The sequence below is a fragment of the Lampris incognitus genome, chromosome 21 (genome assembly GCF_029633865.1).
Source record: "Lampris incognitus isolate fLamInc1 chromosome 21, fLamInc1.hap2, whole genome shotgun sequence".
NCBI classification, from domain to species: Eukaryota; Metazoa; Chordata; class Actinopteri; order Lampriformes; family Lampridae; genus Lampris; species Lampris incognitus.
In genome coordinates this window covers 24,589,221-24,616,713 of record NC_079231.1, presented here as the reverse complement: position 1 = coordinate 24,616,713, position 27,493 = coordinate 24,589,221, and the positions used below count along the sequence as shown (strand labels likewise).

General features: G+C 47.0%; 1 protein-coding gene across 1 annotated transcript in view; it reads left to right on the top strand.

Annotated features, from left to right (window-relative positions):
• Positions 1-26,884, top strand: part of LOC130131343 (adrenodoxin-like) — a 27,263-nt gene extending 379 nt beyond the window's left edge. The window contains exons 1-4 of the mRNA XM_056301004.1: positions 1-171; positions 9,753-9,877; positions 18,365-18,494; positions 22,692-26,884. The exon at positions 1-171 is cut by the window's left edge and continues 379 nt beyond it. Of these exons, the coding sequence (XP_056156979.1) occupies positions 1-171; positions 9,753-9,877; positions 18,365-18,494; positions 22,692-22,800 (535 nt within the window). The 3' untranslated portion in view covers positions 22,801-26,884. The remainder of the gene's footprint in view (positions 172-9,752; positions 9,878-18,364; positions 18,495-22,691) is intronic.
• Positions 26,885-27,493: the final 609 nt, after the last annotated feature.

The window sequence follows — 27,493 nt, the reverse complement described above, 5'->3', positions numbered from 1 at the left end:
GACCAGGAGACTGATCCACGTCACGATGAGGGCAAGTTCAGCCGGGACAGCGACTGTCAGCTCGGCGAGGAGCACAGCTGCCTCCGCTGGCAGCGCGCCGGTACTCCGGGGGCGAAACACTGCGGCCTGTCTCCGCCAGAGGCACTTCACCACCAACACACAACCTCTCAGGTGAGCACTTCACCACCGACACACAACCTCTCAGGTGAGCACTTCACCACCGACACACAACATCTCAGGTGAACACTTCACCACCAACACACAACATCTCAGGTAAACACTTCACCACCGACACACAACATCTCAGGTAAACACTTCACCACCGACACACAACATCTCAGGTAAACACTTCACCACCAACACACAACGTCTCAGGTGAACACTTCACCACCGACACACAACATCTCAGGTAAACACTTCACCACCGACACACAACATCTCAGGTGAGCACTTCACCACCAACACACAACATCTCAGGTAAACACTTCACCACCAACACACAACCTCTCAGGTGAGCACTTCACCACCGACACACAACATCTCAGGTGAACACTTCACCACCGACACACAACATCTCAGGTGAGCACTTCACCACCAACACACAACATCTCAGGTAAACACTTCACCACCAACACACAACGTCTGAGGTAAACACAGACATTTCATGCCCAAAGCGTTGCAACAAACTTTTAAACCCCCACATCTTAGCTTGAGTCCAGGTGGAGAAGTTCCCCATGTGCAGGGGTGACCAACACACGTTTTAACGCTGTGCTCAGTGATGACTAAATACAACTTAATGGCAACACAGAAAACCGCGGCGTGTCTAGGGATGATTTGCCATGTGGCTCTTCATGGTTCCGTTGCTGTTGACAAGTTTAAGCTACACGTTAAGTGAATTCAGTCTTTACATTTCTTCATTTGTAAACTTTCATCATCGGAAGTTCTGAGCTCTAGTTTTCCAGGATCCTCACACTGCAGTATGACATACACGTGTGACATACACAGCATATGTAGTATGACATACACGTGTGACATACACAGCATATGTAGTATGGAATACATGTGTGACATACACATCATATGTAGTATGCCATACACATCATATGTAGTATGACATACACGTGTGACATACACAGCATATGTAGTATGACATACACGTGTGACATACACAGCGTATGTAGTATGACATACACGTGTGACATACACAGCGTATGTAGTATGACATACACGTGTGACATACACAGCGTATGTAGTATGACATACGCGTGTGACATACACAGCGTATGTAGTATGACATACGCGTGTGACATACACAGCGTATGTAGTATGACATACACGTGTGACATACACAGCGTATGTAGTATGACATACAGGTGTGACATACACAGCGTATGTAGTATGACATACAGGTGTGACATACACAACGTATGTAGTATGACATACACGTGTGACATACACAGCGTATGTAGTATGACATACACGTGTGACATACACGTGTGACATACCTAGCATGTGTAGTATGACATACGACATACATAGCATATATAGTATGACATACACATGTGACATACACAGCATATGTAGTATGACATACAGGTGTGACATACACAGCGTATGTAGTATGACATACAGGTGTGACATACACAGCGTATGTAGTATGGAATACATGTGTGACATATACAACATATGTAGTATGACATACACGTGTGACATACACAGCATATGTAGTATGACATACAGGTGTGACATACCTAGCGTATGTAGTATGACATACAGGTGTGACATACACAGCGTATGTAGTATGACATACAGGTGTGACATACACAGCGTATGTAGTATGACATACAGGTGTGACATACCTAGCGTATGTAGTATGACATACAGGTGTGACATACACAGCGTATGTAGTGTGACATACAGGTGTGACATACACAGCGTGTGAGGCTACTAACACAGGAAGTGGCTGTTTACTGCTCTGCTGTCCACTTCCTTGGAGCGCCGTACTGCGTCTTTCTGGGCCGACAGCTGCAGCGTGTCAGCTGACAGGATCTGCAGCTGGTGATCATTTCAAGACCACTGCGTGAGATCCAGGCGGGCGCCATCCGTCTTTCACGCACAAGGCCCTCGCCGAGGCCGGGCCTCCAAGGCCCTCGCCGAGGCCGGGCCTCCAAGGCCCTCGCCGAGGCCGGGCCTCCAAGGCCCTCGCCGAGGCCGGGCCTCCGAGGCCCCCAGCAGCTTGCTGGACTGTATGACGGGTCTGTAGATTTAACTGCTGGGGTTGAAGGTTTGGTAAACTGGAATGGCCTTCACCTGGCTGACACCGGCCCTGTGTGCACACGTCACTGTGTGGAAGCCCGGCCGCAGCACTTTGTCCACAAACAGAACAGTCGTGGTCCTTCTTTAAAGAAGAGGCGTTAACCTGCCCTACGTATGTCTTTCAGTTCATTCAATGTACTATGTGTCATAACTACTACGTGAATCTTTTTGGCTTTGCAGCGGATTAGTCGTGTATGGAAATACCTAGAGGACAGGTTTATAAAACAAGGATTTTTTGATAGTTCACGGCAATAATCTGGATAAAAAAAGCCCTGCAGCCATGCAGCTCTTGGTTTTTGCTCCTTACAATTTATAACTTCTTGTTTGGTTCATGCAAAGAACGTAAGTTTTGTGGGAAGAAAGGAGTCGTGTCGGTGTTTGGTGTGCGTTCATCAAATCAGTCAGTGTTCCTACAGCTTGGTGCAGTATAATCACGTTAACAGTATCATCACTAGTGATTTCCTACAGCTTGGTGCAGTACCATCACGTTAACAGTACCATCACGTTAGCAGTACCATCACGTTAGCAGTACCATCACGTTAACAGTACCATCACGTTAACAGTATCATCACGTTAACAGTACCATCACGTTAACAGTATCATCACGTTAACAGTATCATCACTAGTGATTTCCTACAGCTTGGTGCAGTACCATCACGTTAGCAGTACCATCACGTTAGCAGTACCATCACGTTAGCAGTACCATCACGTTAGCAGTACCATCACGTTAGCAGTACCATCACGTTAACAGTACCATCACGTTAGCAGTACCATCACGTTAACAGTATCATCACGTTAACAGTATCATCACGTTAACAGTATCATCACTAGTGATTTCCTACAGCTTGGTGCAGTACCATCACGTTAACAGTACCATCACGTTAGCAGTACCATCACGTTAGCAGTACCATCACGTTAGCAGTACCATCACGTTAACAGTACCATCACGTTAACAGTATCATCACGTTAACAGTACCATCACGTTAACAGTATCATCACGTTAACAGTATCATCACTAGTGATTTCCTACAGCTTGGTGCAGTACCATCACGTTAACAGTACCATCACGTTAGCAGTACCATCACGTTAGCAGTACCATCACGTTAACAGTACCATCACGTTAACAGTATCATCACGTTAACAGTACCATCACGTTAACAGTACCATCACGTTAACAGTATCATCACGTTAGCAGTATCATCACTAGTGATTTCCTACAGCTTGGTGCAGTACCATCACGTTAGCAGTACCATCACGTTAGCAGTACCATCACGTTAGCAGTACCATCACGTTAGCAGTACCATCACGTTAGCAAACCACTGGTGTAACTGAGCAGTCAAGTCAGCAGGCAGTCAAAAGGTGTTTGCCTCAACCGTGTGTCAAACAACACACATGGCTGAGTTTTAGCTGTTGGTGTTGTAGGATCTGCTGCAGAGGTCTTCCGTGGGGTCGGAGCACCATATCTCCTTGTGGGTCACATCTTGCGAGGCTTCCAATGTGCCTTATTCTTCTGCACTCGGCTGCTGTTGTAAAAAAGTAAAGTGCAGTGCTGGGGAGTCCTACCTGACAGTAAGCATGAAAATCAGCAACCAGCCATATTTGAATATCTGTGGCTCAGTTAGTGTGTCAGATATGTCAGTTGTGTGGCAGTATCAGAACTGTCATTTGTTTGCATGTGGGCCGGGACCTGCAGAAGTATGGCTTTAAAGTGCCGGCAGTTTAAACTTTTTATCATCTTTATATTGGGGACATAATCTTTGACTAAGCTTCTTGCACACAGCTCTACAAGAAGTCATAAACAGTCCCCCACCAGATTGGCTCCTCCGTGGTGGTATTACTGACAGGAAAAAGTACCCAGGGCAGCATCCTGATAGAAGTTTGCACAGCACTTGTGTGTATCATCATGTTATACCTCATTACTTCTCCTGTAGTGCAACTTGGGTGATTATCAGTGAGTACGAGAACCTTGTGAAAACACCCGGTTTTTAGCTGCATTTACAAACCCGTCCAGTGGGATTTTAAAAACCATTCTAGACTGTGGAGAAAGTGTAGTGATGGTACTATATGAATTAAAACTACATGCCTGCGTTACGCACAATACTTCTATTACAGGATACAGAACACAGTACAGGAGAAGCTAAATAGATAAAATGTTGGCTTTCTGTTGTTTGTTGCTCATTATTAGTTGATTAAGTTCACAATGTCACATGTCGCTCTCCACTTGAGCAAATCTGTGAGAAAGTAATGGAGAAGGTAATATCTGTAGATAGCCCTACAGTCTAGTGTCTCCAATGAAAAATACCAACACATGCCATAAGGTTTCCTCTTTGAAATGTATTCACTGATTCATCTCAACAGGTTTACACCCCGGTATCACACTCCGGTATCACACAGTAGCCACTTTCACACAGGCCGACGTCCTTAACGTTAAAGAAATAAACTGCAGGCATTTTTTCTGATAAAGGCGACAGATTCTGTTGTTCACACAAGCAAGGCCCAGCTGTTGTATTCATTTATTGTGACTGTTCACATGCTGCCAGTACCACCAAGTTACATGTTGGTCCTGCTGCAACTGACAAGAGTTACTGGCACTCCATGTATTAAACGCTTTAGTTGGCGTGGAATAACACCGTCACCTCCTTAGAACTTGGTGATTGGGCCATACACATGTAGGTTTGCATGTCGTCCCCGTGTCTGTGGTGGGTTTTCTCCGGGCGCTCCGGTTTCCCCCACCATCAGAAAGACATTAATGTTAGTGTTAATACTCCTGTCTGTGCCCCTGAGCAAGGCATGGCAAGGCGAGCTGGAGTTGGTCCCCGGGTGCTGCACAGTGGCTGCCCACTGCTGCTAGCTACACAGCTAGGATGGTTAAATGCAGAGAAAGCATTGCCTCACGGGTATCAATACTTTGTTGATCCCCCTGGGATCATAAAATTTTTATTTTATTTTTATTTTAAATTTTATTTTTGAAATATTATTTTTTCATTATTATTATTATTATTATTATTATTAATATTATTTTTCATTTGTTTTATACATTTTTATTTTATTAAATTTTATTTTACATTTTTATTCTATTCTAACTTTTTATTGATTCAACTTTTTTACTACTTAAGTAAAAAAAACAAAACTCGTCCACAGCAGAGCGTGTTGGCGGTGTGCGTGCTCCTCGTGGTAACGTCTTGCCTTTATCTGCAGATTTGCTGGTAAGGAGCTTTAGCTGCCATGTTACGAGGTCTTGAGGTGTAAAGTCGCTGTAAGTGAGTTACTGTCATATTGGTACCAGCCCCCTATTCCCACATGACCCCATGACCTCAAAGTCCCACATGACCCCATGAGCTCAAAGTCATGTCAACTGTACGTTCAAGTTTGTATGTGCAAGTGCCAGATTTCAGACTTCAGCTAGGATGGTACCTTCAGCAAACTAGCAAGCTTTGGCTAATAGCCTGTTGACAGCCGCTAGCTTGCAGCAGACAGCGTGGCAGGGCAGTGTGGCCAGATGAGTGTTGAGCTGTGAATGATGGCGCTTACCAGCACTTGAACTTGGACAGTAATTGTCTCAACAGCAGTGGGACAAATCTGTAGTGGTGTACATTTTCCTACTGGTATACCCCCCCCCCCCCCCGAATAATAGTGTTAAAATTAGTATGTCCAGACTTTTAGGATTTTATCTTGAGGTTACCAGCTGATACATTACTGGGGCAGGATGGCTGCAGTATTTTATATTGTCGGGGTATTTAAAGCACCCTGTTGGGGCATTCACTGGCATCTCGACATCTCTATGCTACTCACTTTGTGCCCCAGTAGAAGGGTGATCGCAATTATTGTGGGCCCAGTTTATCCCATTCCAGTTGGGCCTGTGCCAAAAGTATCGGTTGTGTTTGCTGCTCGAGATCAGCTCCCGTCCTGTGGTGGTCTAGGGTGACCAGTCACGTAACCCTGAACAGATCACCCACAATAGCCAGAGACGCTTTGCCGTATCGGCAAATCCAAAGAAAGCTTCAATCTCAAATTTCAAAACATGGGCGCTCGGATAGCATGGCGGTCTAGTCCGTCGCCTACCAACGCAGGGATCGCTGGCTTGAATCCCCGTGTTACCTCCAGCTTGGCCGGGCGTCCCTACGGACACAATTAGCCGTGTCTGTGGGTGGGTAGATGGATGTGGGTATGTGTCCTAGTCGCTGCACTAGCGCCTCCTCTGGTCAGTCGGGGCGCCTGTTCAGGGGGGAGGGGGAACCGGGGGGGAATAGTGGGATCCTCCCACGCGCTACGTCCCCCCTGGTAAAACTCCTCACTGTCAGGTGAAAAGAAGCGGCTGGTGGCTCCACGTGTGGGAGGAGGCATGTGGTAGTCTGCAGCCCTCCCCGGATCAGCGGGGGGTTGGGGGTGTGGGGGTGGAGCAGCGACTGGGATGGCTTGGAAGAGTGGGGTTGTTGGCCAGATGCAATTTAGGAGGAAAAGGGGGGGTGGGGGGAACAATGTGTGATTTGTGATAATGGGCCATACAAATAACACTGACTTGATTAAAAACGTCTTTGTCCCCTGACAGGTAGGATTTGATGACGTCACTGAGAGACTTGCTAAGCTAACATGCTAGCATGGCAGCATTTGACTGCACCCTTTAATGGAACGTCTGTTAAGCGTTCTGTTGTTCTAAGTGTCCAGCTTAGAGGAGGAGGAGGAGGAGGAGGAGGAGGTTTACTTACTAATTCTAACTGACCTGAGGACTCGAAGAACAGTTGAGACAGTTCATCCGGACACGCGGCAGCTCGGTTCCCAGATGAACCCGTTCAACTGCGGGACCTCTACAGCTGCATGACTGAGCGTGCATCTGACCTACATCCTAACTGATCATTCTGAACATGACTCTCAGTCAAAGCTGCTCCTTACCCAAACCACTGGACTAGAAGTGCTTGTTAGATAGATAATAAGTACTTGTTAGATCGATAATACGGTGCATCCGGAAAGTATTCACACCCCTTCACTTTCCCCTCATTTTGTTATGTTACAGCCTTATTCCAAAATGGATTAAATTCCTTTTTCCCCTCATCAATCTACACACAATACCCCATAATGACAAAGCGAAAAAGGTTTTGTAGAAATTTTTGCTAATTTATTAAAAATAAAAAACTGAAATATTGCATGTACATAAGTATTCACAGCCTTTACTCAGTACTTGGTTGAGGCACCCTTGGCAGCGATTACAGCCTCAAGTCTTCTTGGGTATGAAGCTACAAGCTTGGCACACCTATATTTGGGGTATTTCTCCCATTCTTCTCTGCAGATCCTCTCCAGCTCTGTAAGGTTAGATGGGGAGCGTCGCTGCACAGCTATTTTCAGGTCTTTCCAGAGATGTTCAATGGGGTTCAAGTCTGGGCTCTGGCTGGGCCACTAAAGGACATCCACAGACTTGTCCCGAAGCCACTCCTTCATTGTCTTGGCTGTGTGCTTAGGGTCGTTGTCGTGTTGAAAGGTAAACCTTCGCCCCAGTCTGAGGTCCTGAGCACTCTGGAGCAGGTTTTCATCAAGGATCTCTCTGTACTTTGCTCCATTCATCTTTCCCTCGATCCTGACTAGTCTCCCAGTTCCTGCCGCTGAAGAACATCCCCACAGCATGATGCTTCCACCACCATGCTTCACTGTAGGCATGGTATTAGCAAGGTGATGAGAGGTGCCTGGTTTCCTCCAGACGTGACGTTTGGCATTCAGGCCAAAGAGTTCAATCTTGGTTTCATCAGACCAGAGAATCTTGTTTCTCATGGTCTGAGAGTCCTTTAAGTGCTTTCTGGCAAACTCCAAGCGGGCTGTCATGTGCCTTTTACTGAGCAGAGGCTTCCATCTGGCCACTCTACCATCAAGGCCTTATTGGTGGAGTGCTGCAGAGATGGTTGTCCTTCTGGAAGGTTCTCCCATCTCCACAGAGGAACGCTGGAGCTCTGTCAGCGTGACCATCGGGTTCTTGGTCACCTCCCTGACCAAGGCCCTTCTCCCCCGATTGCTCAGTTTGGCTGGGCGGCCAGCTCTAGGAAGAGTCCTGGTGGATCCAAACTTCTTCCATTTACGAATGATGGAGACCACTGTGCTCTTCGGGACCTTCAAAGCTGTAGAAATGTTTTTGTACCCTTCCCCAGATCTGTGCCTCGATACAATCCTGTCCCGGAGGTCCACAGACAATTCCTTTGACTTCATGGCTTGGTTTCTGCTCTGACATGCACTGTCAACAGTGGGACCTTATATAGACAGGTGTGTGCCTTTCCAAATCATGTCCAATCAATTGAATTTACTACGGGTGGACTCCAATCAAGATGTAGAAACAGCTCAAGGATGATCAGTGGAAACCGGATGAACCTGAGCTCAATTTTGAGTGTCATAGCAAAGGGTGTGAATACTTATGTACATGCAATATTTCAGTTTTTTATTTTTAATAAATTTGCAAAAATTTCTACAAAACCTTTTTCACTTTGTCATTATGGGGTATTGTGTGTAGATTGATGAGAAAAAAAGGAATTTAATCCATTTTGGAATAAGGCTGTAACATAACAACATGTGGGGAAAGTGAAGGGGTGTGAATACTTTCCGGATGCACTGTAAGTACGTGTTAGGTGGACAATATGTACTTGTTAGATAGATGATAAGTACTTGTTAGATGGACTAGAAGTGCTTGTTAGATAGATAATAAGTACTTGTTAGATGGACTAGAAGTACTTGTTAGATAGATAATAAGTACTTGTTAGATGGACTAGAAGTACTTGTTAGATAGATAATAAGTACTTGTTAGATAGATGATAAGTACTTGTTAGATGGACTAGAAGTGCTTGTTAGATAGATAATAAGTACTTGTTAGATGGATAAAAAGTACTTGTTAGATAGATGATAAGTACTTGTTAGATAGATAATAAGTACTTGTTAGATGGATAATAAGTACTTGTTAGATAGATAATAAGTACTTGTTAGATGGATAATAAGTACTTTTTAGATGGATAATAAGTACTTGTTAGATGGATAATAAGTACTTGTTAGATGGATAATAAGTACTTTTTAGATAGATAATAAGTACTTGTTAGATGGATAATAAGTACTTGTTAGATAGATAAGTACTTGTTAGATGGATAATAAGTACTTGTTAGATGGATAATAAGTACTTGTTAGATGGATAATAAGTACTTGTTAGATGGATAATAAGTACTTGTTAGATAGATAATAAGTACTTTTTAGATGGATAATAAGTACTTGTTAGATGGATAATAAGTACTTGTGAGTGAGTATTTGTGTGCAGCATGACCAGTAGAACTGACCAGTGTCCTCAGAGGCCTGGCCAGAGGTCTGACTGAAGTAAGGCAGTATCAGGACAGATGAACGAGGTGTGCGTGGTGTGTGTGTTGTGTGTGGTTTGTGTGTGTATTTGCTAATTAGCCGGTGTGTGTTGTGTGTTCCAGATCAGATAATAAGGTCACGGTCCACTTCATCAACAGAGACGGGGAGAAGATCACGGTGAAGGGGGCCCCTGGAGACTCGCTGTTAGACGTCATCATCGACGAAGACTTAGACTTTGATGGCTTCGGTACAGGCACACACACGGACACACACGCACAGACACACACAGACACACACACATGTGCACGTCATAGACTTTGACTTTAGCAGCTTTGTCCACACAGATGCACACAAACATGTGCACACATGCAAAGTCTGTCGCAGGGTTTCCACCCTGAGTACCAGGAAGTACTTTTCAAGGAACTAAAAGGTTCCATCAGCCCACTGTTGTGTTTCCACCGTGGGCTAGAGACCCAGGAAGATTAGGCAGATTAGCATCAGCCCACTGTTGTGTTTCCACCGCGGGCTAGAGACCCAGGAAGATTAGGCAGATTAGTCCGCTGATGTATGAAACACGGCGACAGTTTTACAGCAGCACGTCTCAGTTTTCTCTGGCCAGTAGTCCTGTGTCTCCTCCTAATCACACACATCTGACTGGTTGGGAGAACAGGGGGAGAACAGGGAGAGAACGGGGAGAGAATGGGGAGAACTGGGAGAGAATGGGGGGAACTGGGAGAGAACAGAGAGAACTGGGAGAATGGGGGAGAAGGGGGGGAGAACAGGGAGAGGACAGGGAGAGAATGGGGAAAACTGGGAGAGAACGGGGAGAACTGGGAGAGAACGGGGAAAACTGGGAGAGAATGGGGAGAACTGGGAGAGAACGGAGAAAACTGGGAGAGAACGGGGAGAACTGGGAGAGAACGGGGAAAACTGGGAGAGAATGGGGAGAACTGGGAGAGAACGGAGAAAACTGGGAGAGAACGGGGAGAACTGGGAGAGAACGGGGAAAACTGGGAGAGAATGGGGAGAACTGGGAGAGAACGGGGAGAACTGGGAGAACAGGGAGAGAACAGGGCAGAATGGAGAGAATGGGGGAGAAGGGGGAGAACAGGGAGAGAACAGGGAGACAATGGGGAGAACAGAGAGAGAACGGAGAGAATGGGGAGAACGGAGAGAATGGGGAGAACAGGGAGAGAACTGGGAGAATGGGGGAGAAGGGGGGGAGAACAGGGAGAGGACAGGGGGAGAACGGGGGAGAAGGGAGAGAACAGGGAGAGGACAGGGAGAGGACAGGGGGAGGACAGGGAGAGGACAGGGGGAGAAGGGGGGGAGAACAGGGAGAGGACGGGGAGAACAGGGAGAGGACAGGGGGAGGACAGGGGGAGAAGGGGGAGAATGGGGGAGAAGGGGGAGAACGGGGAGAATGGAGAGAACAGGGAGAGGACAGGGGGAGAAGGGGTAGAACAGGGAGAATGGGGGAGAAGGGGGAGAACAGGGGGAGAATGGAGAGAACAGGGAGAGGACAGGGGGAGAACGGGGGAGAAGGGAGAGAACGGGGAGAACAGGGAGAACGGGGAGAACAGGGAGAGAACAGGGGGAGAATGGAGAGAACAGGGAGAATGGGGGAGAAGGGGGAGAACGGGGAGAATGGAGAGAACAGGGAGAACGGGGGAGAAGGGAGAGAACGGGGAGAACAGGGAGAACAGGGGGAGAACAGGGAGAGAACAGGGGGAGAATGGAGAGAACAGGGAGAATGGGGGAGAAGGGGGAGAACAGGGGGAGAACAGGGAGAGAGTCATACTGGCTGGTGTTTCCACACAGCTGGAAAAGCTGTGTTATAAAGAGTGTTATTAACCAGCACTTTCAGTGGGGTATAGTTTGTTTGTCCTCATGACGACAAGGAAAATCACACAAAAATGTTTAATGTGGGGCGTCCGGGTGGCGTAGCGGTCTGTTCCGTTGCCTACCAACATGGGGATCGCCAGTTCGAATCCCCGTGTTACCTCCGGCTTGGTCGGGCGTCCTTACAGACACAATTGACCATGTCTGCGGGTGGGAAGCCGGATGTGGGTATGTGTCCTTGTCGCTGCACTAGCGCCTCCTCTGGTCAGTTGGGGCACCTGTTCGGGGAATAGCGTGATCCTCCCACGTGCTACGTCTCCCTGGTGAAACTCGTCGCTGTCAGGTGAAAAGAAGCGCTGGTGACTCCACATGTATGGGAGGAGGCATGTGGTAGTCTGCAGCCCTCCCCAGATCAGCAGAGGGGGGATATACTATGTTGATATTGATATACAATATTTATATGATATACGGTATTAATATTGATATATTGATATTGATATACAATATTTATATGATATACTATATTAATATTGAGATACTATATTAATATTGATATACTATATTAATATTGATATACTATATTGATCCCCGTGGGGAAACTTCTCTGCATGTAACTCATCCCTGCTGTGTAGCTGGGAGCAGTGGGCAAGTCCAGTACTTTGTATTTATTACTTTGGGAAAAAACGCTCAGTATAATGTCACCTGTTTATCACAAAGATGCACCAACATTTGAAGCCAGGGGAATTCCACATGGGACATTCAAATATAATTTTAGGGTCTTTATTCCGATAGTAAAAATATGGTTGGATAAAAGGTGACGGGTTCACAACATGCCACTTTAGCTCTGTGGCTGTGAGCGGGGTTTTTGGAGGGAACAGCTGTTTCAATTCAATGCAGCTGGAAATACAAAAAAATACTTGTATAAATCCAAATCCAATAAACAGTATTATACACCACTCTTCGTATTCACAAATGTATTTATCATGGCTGGTACGTTTAGGTAAGACAAAACGACCCGATTAGTGTCTGGAATTGTTTTCATTTTGCCGGTGAACTCCGAGCCCAGAGGTCTCTAGGCACTCAGTAGGTAGTAGTTAGTGATTTCGGACCCGGCGCTGGGTTGTGGCTGCAGGTTTTTAAAAATGCTACAAGTGCTCAGACAGTCAGAAATGTTCAGTGCTGCAGGCCACAGCCCCAAAGTTCCTGTACTGTTTGAAGATACTACACCCCCTCAGCCCCGAGTGGGGACCTGCTGGGGGATAAAGAAGTTCCTGGAACTTAGGTTAGACGCTGGTCCCTGCGGTGCAAACAGACTGACTTCCTCTAAAGGTTCCTTGTTCCTGGAGAAAGTTCCTGTGACAGAAATGTAGCTTTTCTGTCCCTCTCTGTCCCCCTCTGTCCCTCTCTGTCCTCCTCTGTCCCCCTCTGCCCCTCTCTTCCCCTCTCTGCCCCTCTCTGCCCCTCTCTGCCCCTCTCTGTCCCTCTCTGCCCCTCTCTGCCCCCCTCTGTCCCTCTCTGTCCCTCTCTGCCCCCCTCTGTCCCTCTCTGCCCCTCTCTGTCTGTCTGTCTTTTTTATTATTGTGCTTAAACCAGTCATTGACAAAATCAAAGAATCTCGAGAGAGAGAGAGAGAGAGAGAGAGAGAGAGAGAGAGAGAGAGAGAGAGAGAGAGAGAGAGAGAGAGAGAGAGAGAGAGAGAGAGAGAGAGAGAGAGAGAGAGAGAGAGAGAGAGAGAGAGAGAGAGAGAGAGAGAGAGAGAGAGAGAGAGAGAGAGAGAGTGTGTGTGTGTGTGTGTGTGTGTGTTTGGTGGGATGTTTGGTAGGATGTTGGATGTTTGGTAGGATGTTTGGTAGGATGTTGGATGTTTGGTGGGATGTTTGGTAGGATGTTGGATGTTTGGTGGGATGTTGGATGTTTGGTAGGATGTTGGATGTTTGGTGGGATGTTGGATGTTTGGTAGGATGTTGGATGTTTGGTGGGGATGTTTGGTAGGATGTTGGATGTTTGGTGGGATGTTTGGTGGATGTTGGGTAGGATGTTTGGTGGGATGTTGGGTAGGATGTTTGGTGGGATGTTTGGTAGGATGTTTGTTGGATGTTTGGTGGGATGTTGGGTAGGATGTTTGGTGGGATGTTGGGTAGGATGTTTGGTGGGATGTTGGGTAGGATGTTTGGTGGGATGTTTGGTAGGATGTTTGTTGGATGTTTGGTGGGATGTTGGGTAGGATGTTTGGGTGGGATGTTTGGTGGGATGATTGGTGGGATGATTGGTGGGATGTTTGGTAGGATGTTTGGTGGGATGTTTGGTGGGATGTTTGGTAGGGTGTTTTGTGGGATGTTTGATGGGATGTTTGGTAGGATGTTTGGTAGGGTGTTTGGTAGGATGTTTGGTGGGATGTTTGGTAGGGTGTTTGGTAGTATGTTGGATGTTTGGTGGGATGTTTGGTAGTATGTTGGATGTTTGGTGGGATGTTTGGTGGGATGTTGGGTAGGATGTTTGGTGGGATGTTGGGTAGGATGTTTGTTGGATGTTTGGTGGGATGTTGGGTAGGATGTTTGGTGGGATGTTGGGTAGGATGTTTGGTGGGATGTTTGGTGGGATGTTTGGTGGGATGTTTGGTAGGATGTGTCACGTATCTGGAAAAACCCAAAAGCAGACGGGACAACCAGGTAAGGGAAGAAATCAAGTCTTTATTGAAGTAGCCGATCCCAGGGGTAGAGCAGGTTGGCTCAGTGGCAGGTAGACTGGCAGGCTGAAGTCCTTTAGGCAACAAACCATGAATGGCAACGTTCCAGCGAAGACTGGTCCACAGTGGAGGCTTCTTAAGGGCGAGGGCGATTGCTTGATGGCCAGCAGGTGTGCCAGGGGGAAGGAGAGGTGAGCAGGTGTCAAGGGCGAGGGGCTGTGACAGGATGTTTGGTGGGATGTTTGGTGGGATGTTTTGTAGGATGTTTGGTAGGGTGTTTGGTAGGATGTTTGGTGGGATGTTTTGTGGGATGTTTGGTGGGATGTTTGGTGGGATGTTTGGTAGGGTGTTTGGTAGGGTGTTTGGTAGGATGTTTGGTGGGATGTTTTGTGGGATGTTTGGTGGGATGTTTGGTGGGATGTTTGGTAGGGTGTTTGGTAGGGTGTTTGGTAGGATGTTTGGTGGGATGTTTTGTGGGATGTTTGGTGGGATGTTTGGTGGGATGTTTGGTAGGGTGTTTGGTAGGGTGTTTGGTAGGATGTTTGGTGGGATGTTTTGTGGGATGTTTGGTGGGATGTTTGGTGGGATGTTTGGTAGGGTGTTTGGTAGGGTGTTTGGTAGGATGTTTGGTGGGATGTTTTGTGGGATGTTTGGTGGGATGTTTGGTGGGATGTTTGGTAGGGTGTTTGGTAGGGTGTTTGGTAGGGTGTTTGGTGGGATGTTTTGTAGGATGTTTGATAGGGTGTTTGGTAGGGTGTTTGGTAGGGTGTTTGGTGGGATGTTTGGTGGGATGTTTGGTAGGGTGTTTGGTAGGGTGTTTGGTAGGATGTTTGGTAGGATGTTTGGTGGGATGTTTGGTGGGATGTTTGGTAGGGTGTTTGGTAGGATGTTTGGTAGGATGTTTGGTAGGGTGTTTGGTAGGGTGTTTGGTGGGATGTTTGGTGGGATGTTTGGTAGGGTGTTTGGTAGGATGTTTGGTGGGATGTTTGGTAGGGTGTTTGGTGGGATGTTTTGTAGGATGTTTGGTGGGATGTTTGGTGGGATGTTTGGTGGGATGTTTGGTAGGGTGTTTGGTAGGGTGTTTGGTAGGGTGTTTGGTGGGATGTTTGGTGGGATGTTTGGTAGGGTGTTTGGTAGGATGTTTGGTGGGATGTTTGGTGGGATGTTTGGTAGGGTGTTTGGTAGGGTGTTTGGTAGGGTGTTTGGTGGGATGTTTGGTGGGATGTTTGGTAGGGTGTTTGGTGGGATGTTTTGTAGGATGTTTGGTGGGATGTTTGGTGGGATGTTTGGTAGGGTGTTTGGTAGGGTGTTTGGTAGGATGTTTTGTGGGATGTTTGGTGGGATGTTTGGTGGGATGTTTGGTAGGGTGTTTGGTAGGGTGTTTGGTAGGATGTTTGGTGGGATGTTTGGTAGGGTGTTTGGTAGGGTGTTTGGTGGGATGTTTGGTAGGGTGTTTGGTAGGGTGTTTGGTAGGGTGTTTGGTGGGATGTTTGGTGGGATGTTTGGTAGGGTGTTTGGTAGGATGTTTGGTGGGATGTTTGGTGGGATGTTTGGTAGGGTGTTTGGTGGGATGTTTGGTGGGATGTTTGGTAGGGTGTTTGGTAGGATGTTTGGTGGGATGTTTGGTGGGATGTTGGGTAGGATGTTTGGTAGGATGTTAGGTGGGATGTGGCCGGGGTGGGTTGACATGAAATCTGTTCATGTTTTGATTGAGATTCCTTATTTGTCACCTTCAAAGCCAGTCACCTTTCTCCCCCGCTCTCACTAATCGCTTTCTGTTCTATACGTCCTCCCATTTTCCTCTTTTTCTCCCCAAATCTACCTTTTCTCTTTAGTCGTTCCTATCAATACCCTCTCTCCACCCACCACATACTCACTTCCTGTTCAGTTCAGACTGATAAGCTTCATAACACCATGTCTTCATTTGCATAGGCTGACACATTAAAAACATGTGTAACCCCTTTTTCACTGGCGGGCAACGCCACACACATTTAAACAAGACAAAAGCCTAATGCTACCAGTTACTAAAGTGTTACAATACGAATCAATAGCGCAACCGGATCCTGAGTTCTCAGCGGTGGGATGGTGAGCTGGCTGAACCTCCTGTGTACTAGTAGGCTAGTGCCACTAATGACAATATTAGTGATAATTGATAATATAAATAATTAACCAAGATAATAATAAATTTAGTAGCGCGGTGCCTCCACTGTGAAAATACTACACTTACCTAAGGCGGCTAGTGAATGGTGTATCTTCCCAGAATGAAACAAACATGTGGTTAATGCAGATCTTATAACCCTGCTGTGTACTGAAGTACTGTACCAGCTTATTACCAGCACTCTATAAGGAACCTATAGGCTTTGCATATGCGGAAAATGAGCTGCCAATACACCCGAAATATAATTAATAATAATAGGATTTATTTGATAATAATGAGAGAGAGAGAGAGAGAAAGAGAGAGAGAGAGTATCACATGAGTGTAGTATTGTTGATCAAATAAACATTAATTGAAATTACACAGGGTGTGACAACCGGTCACAATAAACAGAAAGAAAGTATCAAAAGAACACAAAAATACCCAGCGCTGTCCGTTGGGGCCCGTTGGTGCACATTAAAGCAGCTCTCTGAGCGGAGGGCAAGGCAGCCACCGCTACGATGCCCAGGCGACGAGATAGAAGTGTGTGTGTGTCAGTGTAAATGAAATTTTCGGGTTACTCACAACCCATCGCTTCCTTGACCGGGAGGCTGTGTGCAGTCCAGAGGATGGAAGGCGTAGTGCTAGCTGTCGGCTCCCCGGTAGCGGCCTCCACCCGCAAGATGGCCACAGGTTGCAATGTTCAAACAACCCTGGCGAAGATGGTGTCCTCCGGTGGGCCCAGCGCCGGAGAGCAGATGAAGCGAGTCCTCTTTGGACAGCAGACCGGTCCCAGGAATGGAGCAGAGCAGCTCCCCGAGTTAGATCAACGTCCAGCACAGCCCGATGACTTCTGGGTAGCCTCCACAACTCTAGTCGGCTAACACTAGCACTGGATGCTAAATCCACTTAGCTAGCTAGCGGCGACACTGGCTATGGGGCAGAAACAAAATAATCGGACTAAATCAAACCCCACCAGCAAGCATACGACCGCGGGCCAATCGCAACACTCCTGTCTTCAAATGCGGGCCTAGTACACGGCTGTGTATAAAGTCTCCGCGAAACGGGTACTCAGACAGAGCAGTAGAGAAAAATGGACGTCTCTCCTCGGAGTCTTGCCTCGAATGCCAAACTCCTCCTTTCCCGTGAGGAGATCGACCGTTGCGAACCTCGCGATTTCGCGGGCATAACAACTCCACACCACATCATTGGCTAATAACAAAATTGGTGGGATGTTTGGTAGATTGTTTGGTGGGATGTTTGGTAGGATGTTAGGTGGGATGTGGCCGGGGTTGAGATGAAATCTGTTCATGTTTTTATTGAGATTCCCTATTTGTCGCCTTCAAAGCCATTCATCCCCCCCACTTATCTCTTTGTATTCTATACATCCTCCTATTTTCCTCTTTTTCTCCCCAAATGTACCTTTTCTCTGTAGTCGTTCCTATCATTACCCTCTCTCCAGCCACCACATATTCACTTCCTGTTCAGTTCAGACTGATAAGCTTCATGTCTTCATTTGCATAGGCTGACACATTAAAAACATGTTATTACAACTACAGGAAATGGCTTATCAGGGCAGCTGGGTAGCGTGGCGGTCTATTTCGTTGCCTACCAACACGGGTATCGCCCGTTCGAATTCCCGTGTTACCGCCTGCTTGGTCGGGCGTCCCTACAGACACAATTGGTTGTGTCTGTCGGTTGGAAGCCAGATGTGGGTATGTGTCCTGGTCACTGCACTAGCGCCTCCTCTGGTCGGTCGGGGGCGCCTGTCTGGGGGGAACTGGGGGGAATAGCGTGATCCTCCCACGTGCTAAGCCGCCCTGGCAAAACTCCTCACTGTCGGGTGAAAAGAAGCGGTTGGTGACTCCACATGTATCGGAGGAGGCATGTGGTAGTTTGCAGCCTTCCCCAGATTGGCAGAGGGGGTGGAGCAGCGACCAGGATGGCTCAGAGAAGTGGGATAATTGGCCCAGTACAATTGGAGAGAAGCCCCCCCCCCAAAAAAAGAAAGGAATGGCCTATCAGAAATTAAAATAATTTCAACACCTTTTAAAAAATCTTTCTGACCCTAGGAGCTTGTGAAGGAACGCTGGCATGTTCTACATGCCATCTGATCTTTGAGGAGGACGTCTATAAGAAGCTGGGGCCCATCACAGATGAGGAGATGGACATGCTAGACCTGGCCTATGGCCTGACTGACACGTGAGGACAGCACTCAAACACAGCCACAAACACACATATGAATACACCATTTGGGAAAGGTAAAATCACACCACTGACATTTTATTTAGCTAGCTAAGTGGCTCATTTTATTTAGCTAGCTAAGTGGCTCATTTTATTTAGCTAGCCAAGTGACTCATTTTATTTAGCTAGCTAAGTGGCTCATTTTATTTAGCTAGCTAAGTGACTCATTTTTCAGGCCAAATCTTCAAGTGTGACTGAAGTTTCTGAGTCTCTTTTTATGCTGACGTGGTTCACATTACTTGACTTGGCTTTGCGAAATTAACTGAGTAAAAGGCTGCCGTCCAAGAAGTGAGGACTACACAGTAAATCTGTCAGTGGATATGGTATATGTTTCCAACAGTCATCCAGTACGGATTGTTTCAGATTAAAAAGTAACTCCATATTTTACAACCAGGGTCTTATTTTCATAATTTTTGCCGTGTGCACATTGGTTATGATGTGATTTTTTTGGAGTCTGGTGCTCCACCCTCTTTAGACTTTCACTTGGGAATTCTTGGCTTCGCTCAGCTTTTCTTTTCAGTTTCTGTGTGTGCACGGCCCTGCAGGCTCATGCCCTTTATGGGGATTGACAGGGCGTTTAACCCTGCTAATTAGGATCGGCAGGCACACACTTTCAATTTACGATAGACAATTGGATTCATCATTATAAGATCACAGGTGCGAACAATTCCGCAGTTTACGAACACGTCATCTGGTTTTCCGGGCACGTCCAACTGGGAGTAGACCCCGGGGTAGACCCAGAACTCGCTGGAGGGACTACATGTCCAGTCTGGCCTGGGAACGCCATGGGATCCCCCAGCAGGAGCTGGAGGGCGTTGCTGGGGGGAGGGACATCTGCAGTGCCCCACTTAGCTTGCTGCCACTGCGACCTGACCGCGGAGAAGCGGCTGATGACGAGATGAGATGAGAAGAACACATTATGAATCTGATGTAGACTTTTCTTTGGACCTTTCTTAAGAACAAATGTAGGGAAAAACATAGGAAGCTATTGGTGAATGAGGCCCATTGTTTGGGTAACTAAGAGATTCACTGAAAAAAAAATATTTGAAATGCATTGACTATAAAGGACAATCCGAATTTTGCCAGTCATGACAGGCAAACTCATGCATGTGCAAAAACCTGGTTTGAACGGAGGGGTTACGGGAGGGAAGCTTGGAGCAGAGCGAGGGGCGTTATGTCAAAATTGCTCACCTTTCCAAAGCTGCCTGCAGCAGCTCTTTAAAAAATTTGTCATCAGTTGTGCTGGCAAGGTAATTTCTCAAGTAGTTGGAAAGCCGGATGGGGTTTTCTATCTCACCATCGCAATTGGTTGCGCCTACAGGTGGTGGGGTGCCTGTACAGCAGTGGGTGTGTCTGGGGAAAAATGGATTGGGACTCACTGGCAGGTGAAAAGAAGCTGTTGGCTTGTTTCACATGTCCCAGCAGACACATTGAACGCATGTGACCAGGTTATGCAGCCCCCCCCACCCCCCCACCCCACACACACACACACACACAGGAGAGCAACGAATCAGACGTGCTGAATCGGAAGGACATGCATAGATCTCAAGGCGCAGCCAAGGTTTAGGAGTGTGTCCGTTTTGGGAACCTCAGAATTGCATCTCTGCTCTTCGCAGATGATGTGGTTTTGTTGGCTTCATCAGAACGTGACCTCCAGCTCTGCACTGGGGCGGTTTGCAGCTGAGTGTGAAATGGCCGGGATGAGAGTCAGCACCTCCAAGTCTGAAGCCATGGTTCTCTACCGGAAAATGGTGGATTGCTCCCTCCGGGTTGGGGATGAGTTGTTGCCTCAAGTGAAAGAGTTCAAGTATCACGGGTTCTTGTTCACGAGTGAGGATAGGATGGAGCGGGAGATTGACAGGTGGATTGGTGCAGCATCAGCAGTAATGCAGATGTTGTACCGGACCGTTGTGTGTAAGAGGGAGCTGGGCCGGAAGGCAAAGTTCTCAATTTACCAGTCAGTCTTCGTTTCAACCCTCACTTATGGTCATGAGCTTTGGGTAGTGACCGAAAGGGTGAGATCACGGATACAAGTGGCTGAAATGAGTTTCCTCCGTAGGGTGTCTGGGCTCAGCCTAAGAGATAGGGTGAGGAGCTCAGACATCCGGAGGGAGCTTGGAGTAGAGCTGCTGCTCCTTCGCATTGAAAGGAAGCAGTTGAGGTGGTTCAGGCATCTGATTAGGATGCCTCCTGGGCACCTTCCTTTAGAGGTTTTCCGGGCACGTCCAACTGGGTGGAGACTACGGGGTAGACCCAGAATTCGCTGGAGGGACTACATGTCCGATGTGGCCTGGGAACACCTTGGGATCCCGCAGGAGAAGCTGGAGGGCGTTGCTGGGGAGAGGGACGTCTGGAGTGCCCTACTGCACTTGATGCCACCGCGACCCGACCCCAGAGATGTAGCTGATGATGATGAGATGAGATGAATTGAGAGGAAAAAAGTACAGACTCTTTGCATACCTTGCCTGCAGAAGTTGGTACAACTAAAATTTATATTGGCGATTCCTCTTGTCACCTTAAGTGCATTTAACGTTGGTTTAAGAATGAAGCAGAGGTCTGTTCCTGTCCTGCATTCCAACATAATGTGTATTGTACTGCAGCATTGCAACATAATGTGTATTGTACAGTGCAGCATTCCAACATAATGTGTATTGTACAGTGCAGCATTCCAACATAATGTGTATTGTACAGTGCAGCATTCCAACATAATGTGTATTGTACAGTGCAGCATTCCAACATAATGTGTATTGTACAGTGCAGCATTCCAACATAATGTGTATTGTACTGCAGCATTGCAACATAATGGGTATTGTACAGTGCAGCACCCAGTTTATCAGTTTCTCAAAAGCACCATGAAATAACACTGCTATCTTATCACACACACTACTCGGCAAAAGATCACTCAAGGTTTTAACAGGAGTCTGCTTCTGCTGCCTTTATCTTCATCACTTTGAGGTGTGATTACAAAGTGTTCCCGTTTGTAACTCCACCCCTGTCTGTGATTGACAACTTCTCACCCTGACTTCTGAGTTTGGCTAGTTTGGAAAAGTTATGAATGATAGCCAAAACAACCTGTCCAACATGGTCAGATGACGCATCGTTCAAACTAGTTCATTCAGGGGCATCCAAGTAGTGTAGTGGTCTATTCCGTTGCCTACCAACACAGGGATCGCTGGTTCAAATCCCCGTGTTACCTCTAGCTTGGTTGGGCGTCCCTACAGACACAATTGGCTGTGTCTGTGGGTGGGAAGCCAGATGTGGGTATGTGTCCTGGTCGCCGCACTAGCACCTCCTCTGGTCACTCGGGGCACCTGTTCAGGGGGAAGGAGGAACTGGGGGGAATAGCGTGATCCTCCCACGCGCTACGTCCCCCTGGTGAAACTCCTCACTGTCAGGTGAAAAGAAGCAGCTGGCGACTCCACATGTCTCGGAGGAGACATGTGGTAATCTGCAGCCCTCCCCGGATCAGCAGAGCAGGTGGAGCAACAACCGGGACGGCTCAGAAGAGTGGTGTAATTGGCCAAGTACAATTAGGGAGAAAAAGGGGTAAGAACCCCCCCCCCCAAAAAAAACTAGTTCATTTGAAGCGTGCAGCAACCTTCCAATACTTGTTTTAGACCTTGTGCTCATACTGATTTCAGCACAAGGATGCCAGAGTCTCACAGCCACTGATCCATGGATAAAGCTTTGAGTAGATACACACAGATGTAGACAGTCATCATGCCTGAAGTTAAATACACAAACAGGTGTTTTGCAGAAACCAAGTGATCCCATGCAGTCAGCAATACACACGTAGACTTGGATGTTGTGACAAATGTTGTCACACGGCAGAGTGGGCAGATTCAGTACTGACACTGAGATCATTCAGTCAGCAGGAGTTGGTAAGAGAGGTGGAGAAAGGGCAGCGGCTGCAAGCACCATTTCACAAAGACGCACTGAACATGTGAATGGATTTTTGTGCCTCATGTTCTTTCTCTCTCTTCTCTCCATTTTTCCTCTCCATCTGCCCTTACTTTCTTTTAAATCTTATCCATCCTTTGTTGCTCTCCTCCCAAATCCTTTTCCTCCCCTCCCATCCTGTTGCTTTGTTCCTACTGATGTCTGTGTTGCCTTCTTTTACCTACTCTACCTCCCTCTTTTTCCTTTTTTTTCCAGGTCCCGTCTTGGTTGCCAGATTTGTTTGACTAAGGCACTGGAAGGCATGGTGGCCCGGGTCCCAGAGAGTGTATCTGACATCAGACAGAGCGGGGATGGATCCGCTTAACTGGCGACCAGCACCTGACTGTTAGGCTCTAGAGGCTAGACGGTCCAGTCTTGTGATGTCAGAATGTAGGTTACTGCACAGTGCAGGCCTGGTGGGCAGTATACGTGTCATTTTATCTATTCTGATTGCCTGGCTCAGTATCGTCTTTCCCTCAGTTTTAAACCTACAGTCCTGTGTGACAGACCCGCGGAGCCACCCCTTTATTTTTTATAGCCAGCAAGAAATACTTGAGCCCATGTCGAATTCTTTTCAGCAAAAAAAAAACAAACATTTTTTTAGACATAGATGAAGACTAGCGTTGAACCCAGGACTGAGCTTAAATGGCAATATAAATTTTTGGAATTTTCTAGCATAGCCTCTGTGTTTAGGAGAGTCGGTATGTCTCCCAGGAGCCACATCTGATTCTCTACTGCAAAAGTAAGGAGTGAAGGAAGACACCTTAGTTGGATCTGTGACTATAACTGAACGCCCATCCCAAGTTGAAACTCTAAATTGAAGTCATTGTTTTTCAGTTTTCTGTGTAGAAAGAAAATATACAACCTAGCTGGCAGCAGTAGAGTCCTTAATGTCATTCTTAACTTGACCTGGGTTTATATTTAAGACTGACATGCTTTGAAAATGTCGTTTCCTTTTTGTGTTGGAAAACTCGTGTGCCTTGGAGGGAAAGGTTTGTGCAGGTTTTCGTGCTTACGGTTCACTCTGCGAACCCGTTTTACTTAGTTATCCACCTGTCCAGTTGAAAGTGTGATTATTAAAGAATCAATTACCGTAGAGTTTAGTTCAGATGAAAGCCTGCATATACACCACTCTGTCTCGTACGATTCATATTTTCCCTCACAAAGATATGAGTTTAGAGTCAGCCAGCCAGCAGTGTTGCCAGCTGGGAGAGATTTCTGCACATGTCTGACATCTTAGTCAAATACCTCTGCAAAGTGGACAGTAAGCGTCATAGAGCCTAACGCTGCAGCCCTGTGGGAAAGATAAGGCTGCCTGTTATCGGGGAATCAGTTGTTTGGTGCTTACGAGGTGTTTTCCTCAAACATTGTGCCGATTCAAAGAAGGTTGACTCAGTTCATCTGGTACAGATGTGTCATCACTCAGCTAAGTGAGATCGTCAGTCTAGACTGCAGGTGTCCCCACCCTTATAAACAACACAGTACCATACAGTGCATAACGACCGAAACCAACGACCGGTTTCATATGGTGTGACCATTAACCAGAGTTTCACTGGCCATATGTACTATTCGATTGCAACCATCCCCAAATCCTCTGTGAGTAGTGCACATGGCCATGGTAACTCTAGTTAATGGCCACGCCATATTTGATCATGAAACTGGTCGTTGGTTTCGGTCAAGGCTGTGACACAAGGCCGCGGCCAATGTTGGGCTGTCGGTGAGCGTCAGTGACCCTAGTTTTTGCGGTGTGTCCCGCACCGTTGTCGGACCCCTGTCAGCAGCTTTTCGGCCGATTCAGCATGTTGAATCGGCAGTGGAGCACGTCGGTGAGAGAGATCACTCTGATTGGCTGTTCAGCTTAGAGAATCAGTGCATGAGAGGAGAAACAGAAGTTAAGAAAGCAAGCAAACGACGAAGTCAAGAGGCCACACAGAAGGCTCTTCTCGTTTTTGTCTTCGTCTCACCTGAACATTGAAGAACTTTTCCTCTCACACAGGTGCAGAACGTACTACATGCTGGTTGGCCATGGGCTGTAGTCTTTGCCGTGTGTTCAACTGCTACTTTTTGGCCCAGACGCAGGCGACATGAGGCGACGCAACAGTCGGCCTTTGTCGCCGCTGGTTCTCTGATGTTGGTTTGGTGTGTCTGGACCCATCTTACGACGCTGTGATGCAACATTCCCCAGTCCTCTGTGAATAGTACACATGGCCATGGTAACGCTAGTTAATAGTCACGCCATATTTGCATATGAAACCGGTTGTTGGTTTCTGTCGTAATGCAGCTGTATTGTTTATGAGGGTGGGGTACCTGCAGTCAGGTGAGACTGAAGAGGTCACTTAGATGATGATGAAACGTGTCAGTAAACGTCGTGTCCAGATGAACTGATTCAACCCTCATTGACGTTCTTACCTGGAGTATTGAGCACCAAGACCGTCTGTATGATCCACATGTCACACACTGTTTGCAGTGACCGGTGTTGTTGAACGGTGTCTCTTCATGCAGGAGGCTCAGCACAATGTCAGTCAATATGTAGACAAGATAAGAGACAGCACTGCTCCCCAAACCACTATGAACTCATCAACCCTGAAAGTATCATTAGAAGTAACCCCTTCCGCTCCTCTCCTCCATTTGATGGAATCCCACGTGTGACCTGCCGGGACGGCTGTTGGGTTGCAGCCCCCTACACAGCTCACATGACTCGGTGTCCTGTCAGACGAGGGATTTCCTACTGGAGTAAAGAGGCGAAGACGCTAAGTGTTTGATGAAGAGTAGAATCCCTCACTTAATTGTACAGACCAACTTCCAGGCAGTCGTACTGGGAACCGGTTTCAGAGATGAAAGCTGTCGGCATGTAGAGAGAGGGTTTACCTCGAAGACTAAAGAATGTATGTTGAACCCATTCTTCTTCCTATTTCTTCCCTGATCTCAGTTTGCTGTATGTTAACCCCACGTGGCTCAGCTCTGACTCAGTGGCTGCCTTAACAAAAGAAAAAAGAGTTTGTGTTTTTTCCTGCTTATTTTGATGATTATTAAAGATCATTTTTATTTTGATGATTATTAAAGATCAGGATTATTTTGAGATGATTAAAGATCAGGATTATTTTGATGATTATTAAAGATCAGGATTATTTTGAGATGATTAAAGATCAGGATTATTTTGATGATTATTAAAGATCAGGATTATTTTGATGATTATTAAAGATCAGGATTATTTTGAGATGATTAAAGATCAGGATTATTTTGATGATTATTAAAGATCAGGATTATTTTGATGATTATTAAAGATCAGGATTATTTTGAGATGATTAAAGATCAGGATTATTTTGATGATTATTAAAGATCAGGATTATTTTGATGATTATTAAAGATCAGGATTATTTTGAGATGATTAAAGATCAGGATTATTTTGATGATTATTAAAGATCAGGATTATTTTGAGATGATTAAAGATCAGGATTGTACCCCTGAGGGTTTAATCGGCCGTCCTGTGTAAGACTGAATTCAGACTGGCACAGGAGCTGCCTGGTTTTTCACCTTGCATGACTTGGTTGTGACCGTTTCTGGGGTGTCCGGGTGGCACAGCAGTCTATTCCGTTGCCTACCAACACAGGGATCGCCGGTTCGAATCCCCGTGTTGCCTCCAGCTTGGTTGGGCATCCCTACAGATACAATTGGCCGTGTCTGCGGGTGGGAAGCCGGATGTGGGTATGTGTCCTAGTCGCTGCACTAGCGCCTCCTCTGGTCGGTCGGGGCGCCTGTTCGGGGACTGGGGGGAATAGCGTGATCCTCCCACATGCTACGTCCCCCTGGCGAAACTCCTCACTGTCAGGTGAAAAGAAGCGGCTGGTGAGGCCGAGTGTAGGAGGCGGCGTGTGGTAGTCTGCAGCCCCCCCTGGATCGGCAGAGGGGGTGGAGCAGAGACCAGGAGTGGGGTAATTGGCCAAGTACAACTGGGGAGAAAAAGGGGGAAAAATCTGAAAAAGAAAAATGACGGTGTTGGAGTCTTGTGTTCAGGCAGCAGTGCGGTCACATGACGGTGGCGCAGGAGGACACGTTACTCCTCTTTCTGTGCGGACGCCATGTTGACCGAGGGAGCACGTTAACTGATTTTACCCGAGCACGGCGGCTGCAGGTGTCCGCCGCGGCACCGTGCTGCTCAGTGGCGCCTGTGCAACCGTGCAGCTAGTGATGCAGCATGTTGATGCCTCACTGAGCTGCTGGCCTACACCTGGTTTTATTCTAACACGTGTGTACCTCCGATGTCACTGCAATCACTTCATGTAACCACACAAATCCACTCTCGTGTCATTGTGCACACTTAACACACACACACACACGTGTATAGTGAAAGTTAATGTAACAGAATAAATAACCTTTCAGATGACCGGCTGAGCTCCTCTTCTGTCTGTGTTTACTTTTACTCTTGTCTGATTTGATTTGAGATACTTTACTACTTTGTTGATCCTCGTTGGGAAATTCCCCTCTGCATGTAACCATCCTAGCTGTGCACAGTGGCGCCCCCAAGGGGTGGCCAGGGGTGGCCACAGCAACCCTGATACTATCCCTGGCCCCCCCGCTGGCCCCCCCAGCCACGAGTCGCATCTGCAGAATATGCTTCTGATTATGCATAACGTGCTTCTATCTGATATCTTACATCAGGGGCTGTTCATTTAAATCAGTGATGTATATTTTTCTTAACTCTCATGTTGACAGTTTTCCACTATACAGTATACTACTGCAACAGCAGCATAGAATTCCCCTAATTCAGTCACGGCTTTTGGTTTTGGTGTGCCACCCCAAGATTTTCAGTGGCCCCATTTGCCCCCCCCCCTATGAAACATGTCTGGGGGCGCCACTGGCTGTGCAGCACCCAGGGACCACCTCCAGTTCGTCTTGCCCTGCCTTGCTCAGGGGCACAGACAGGAGTATTAACCCTAACATGCATGTCTTTTTGATGGTGGGGGAAACCGGAGCACCCGGAGAAACCCCACCGCAGACACGGGGAGAACATGCAAACT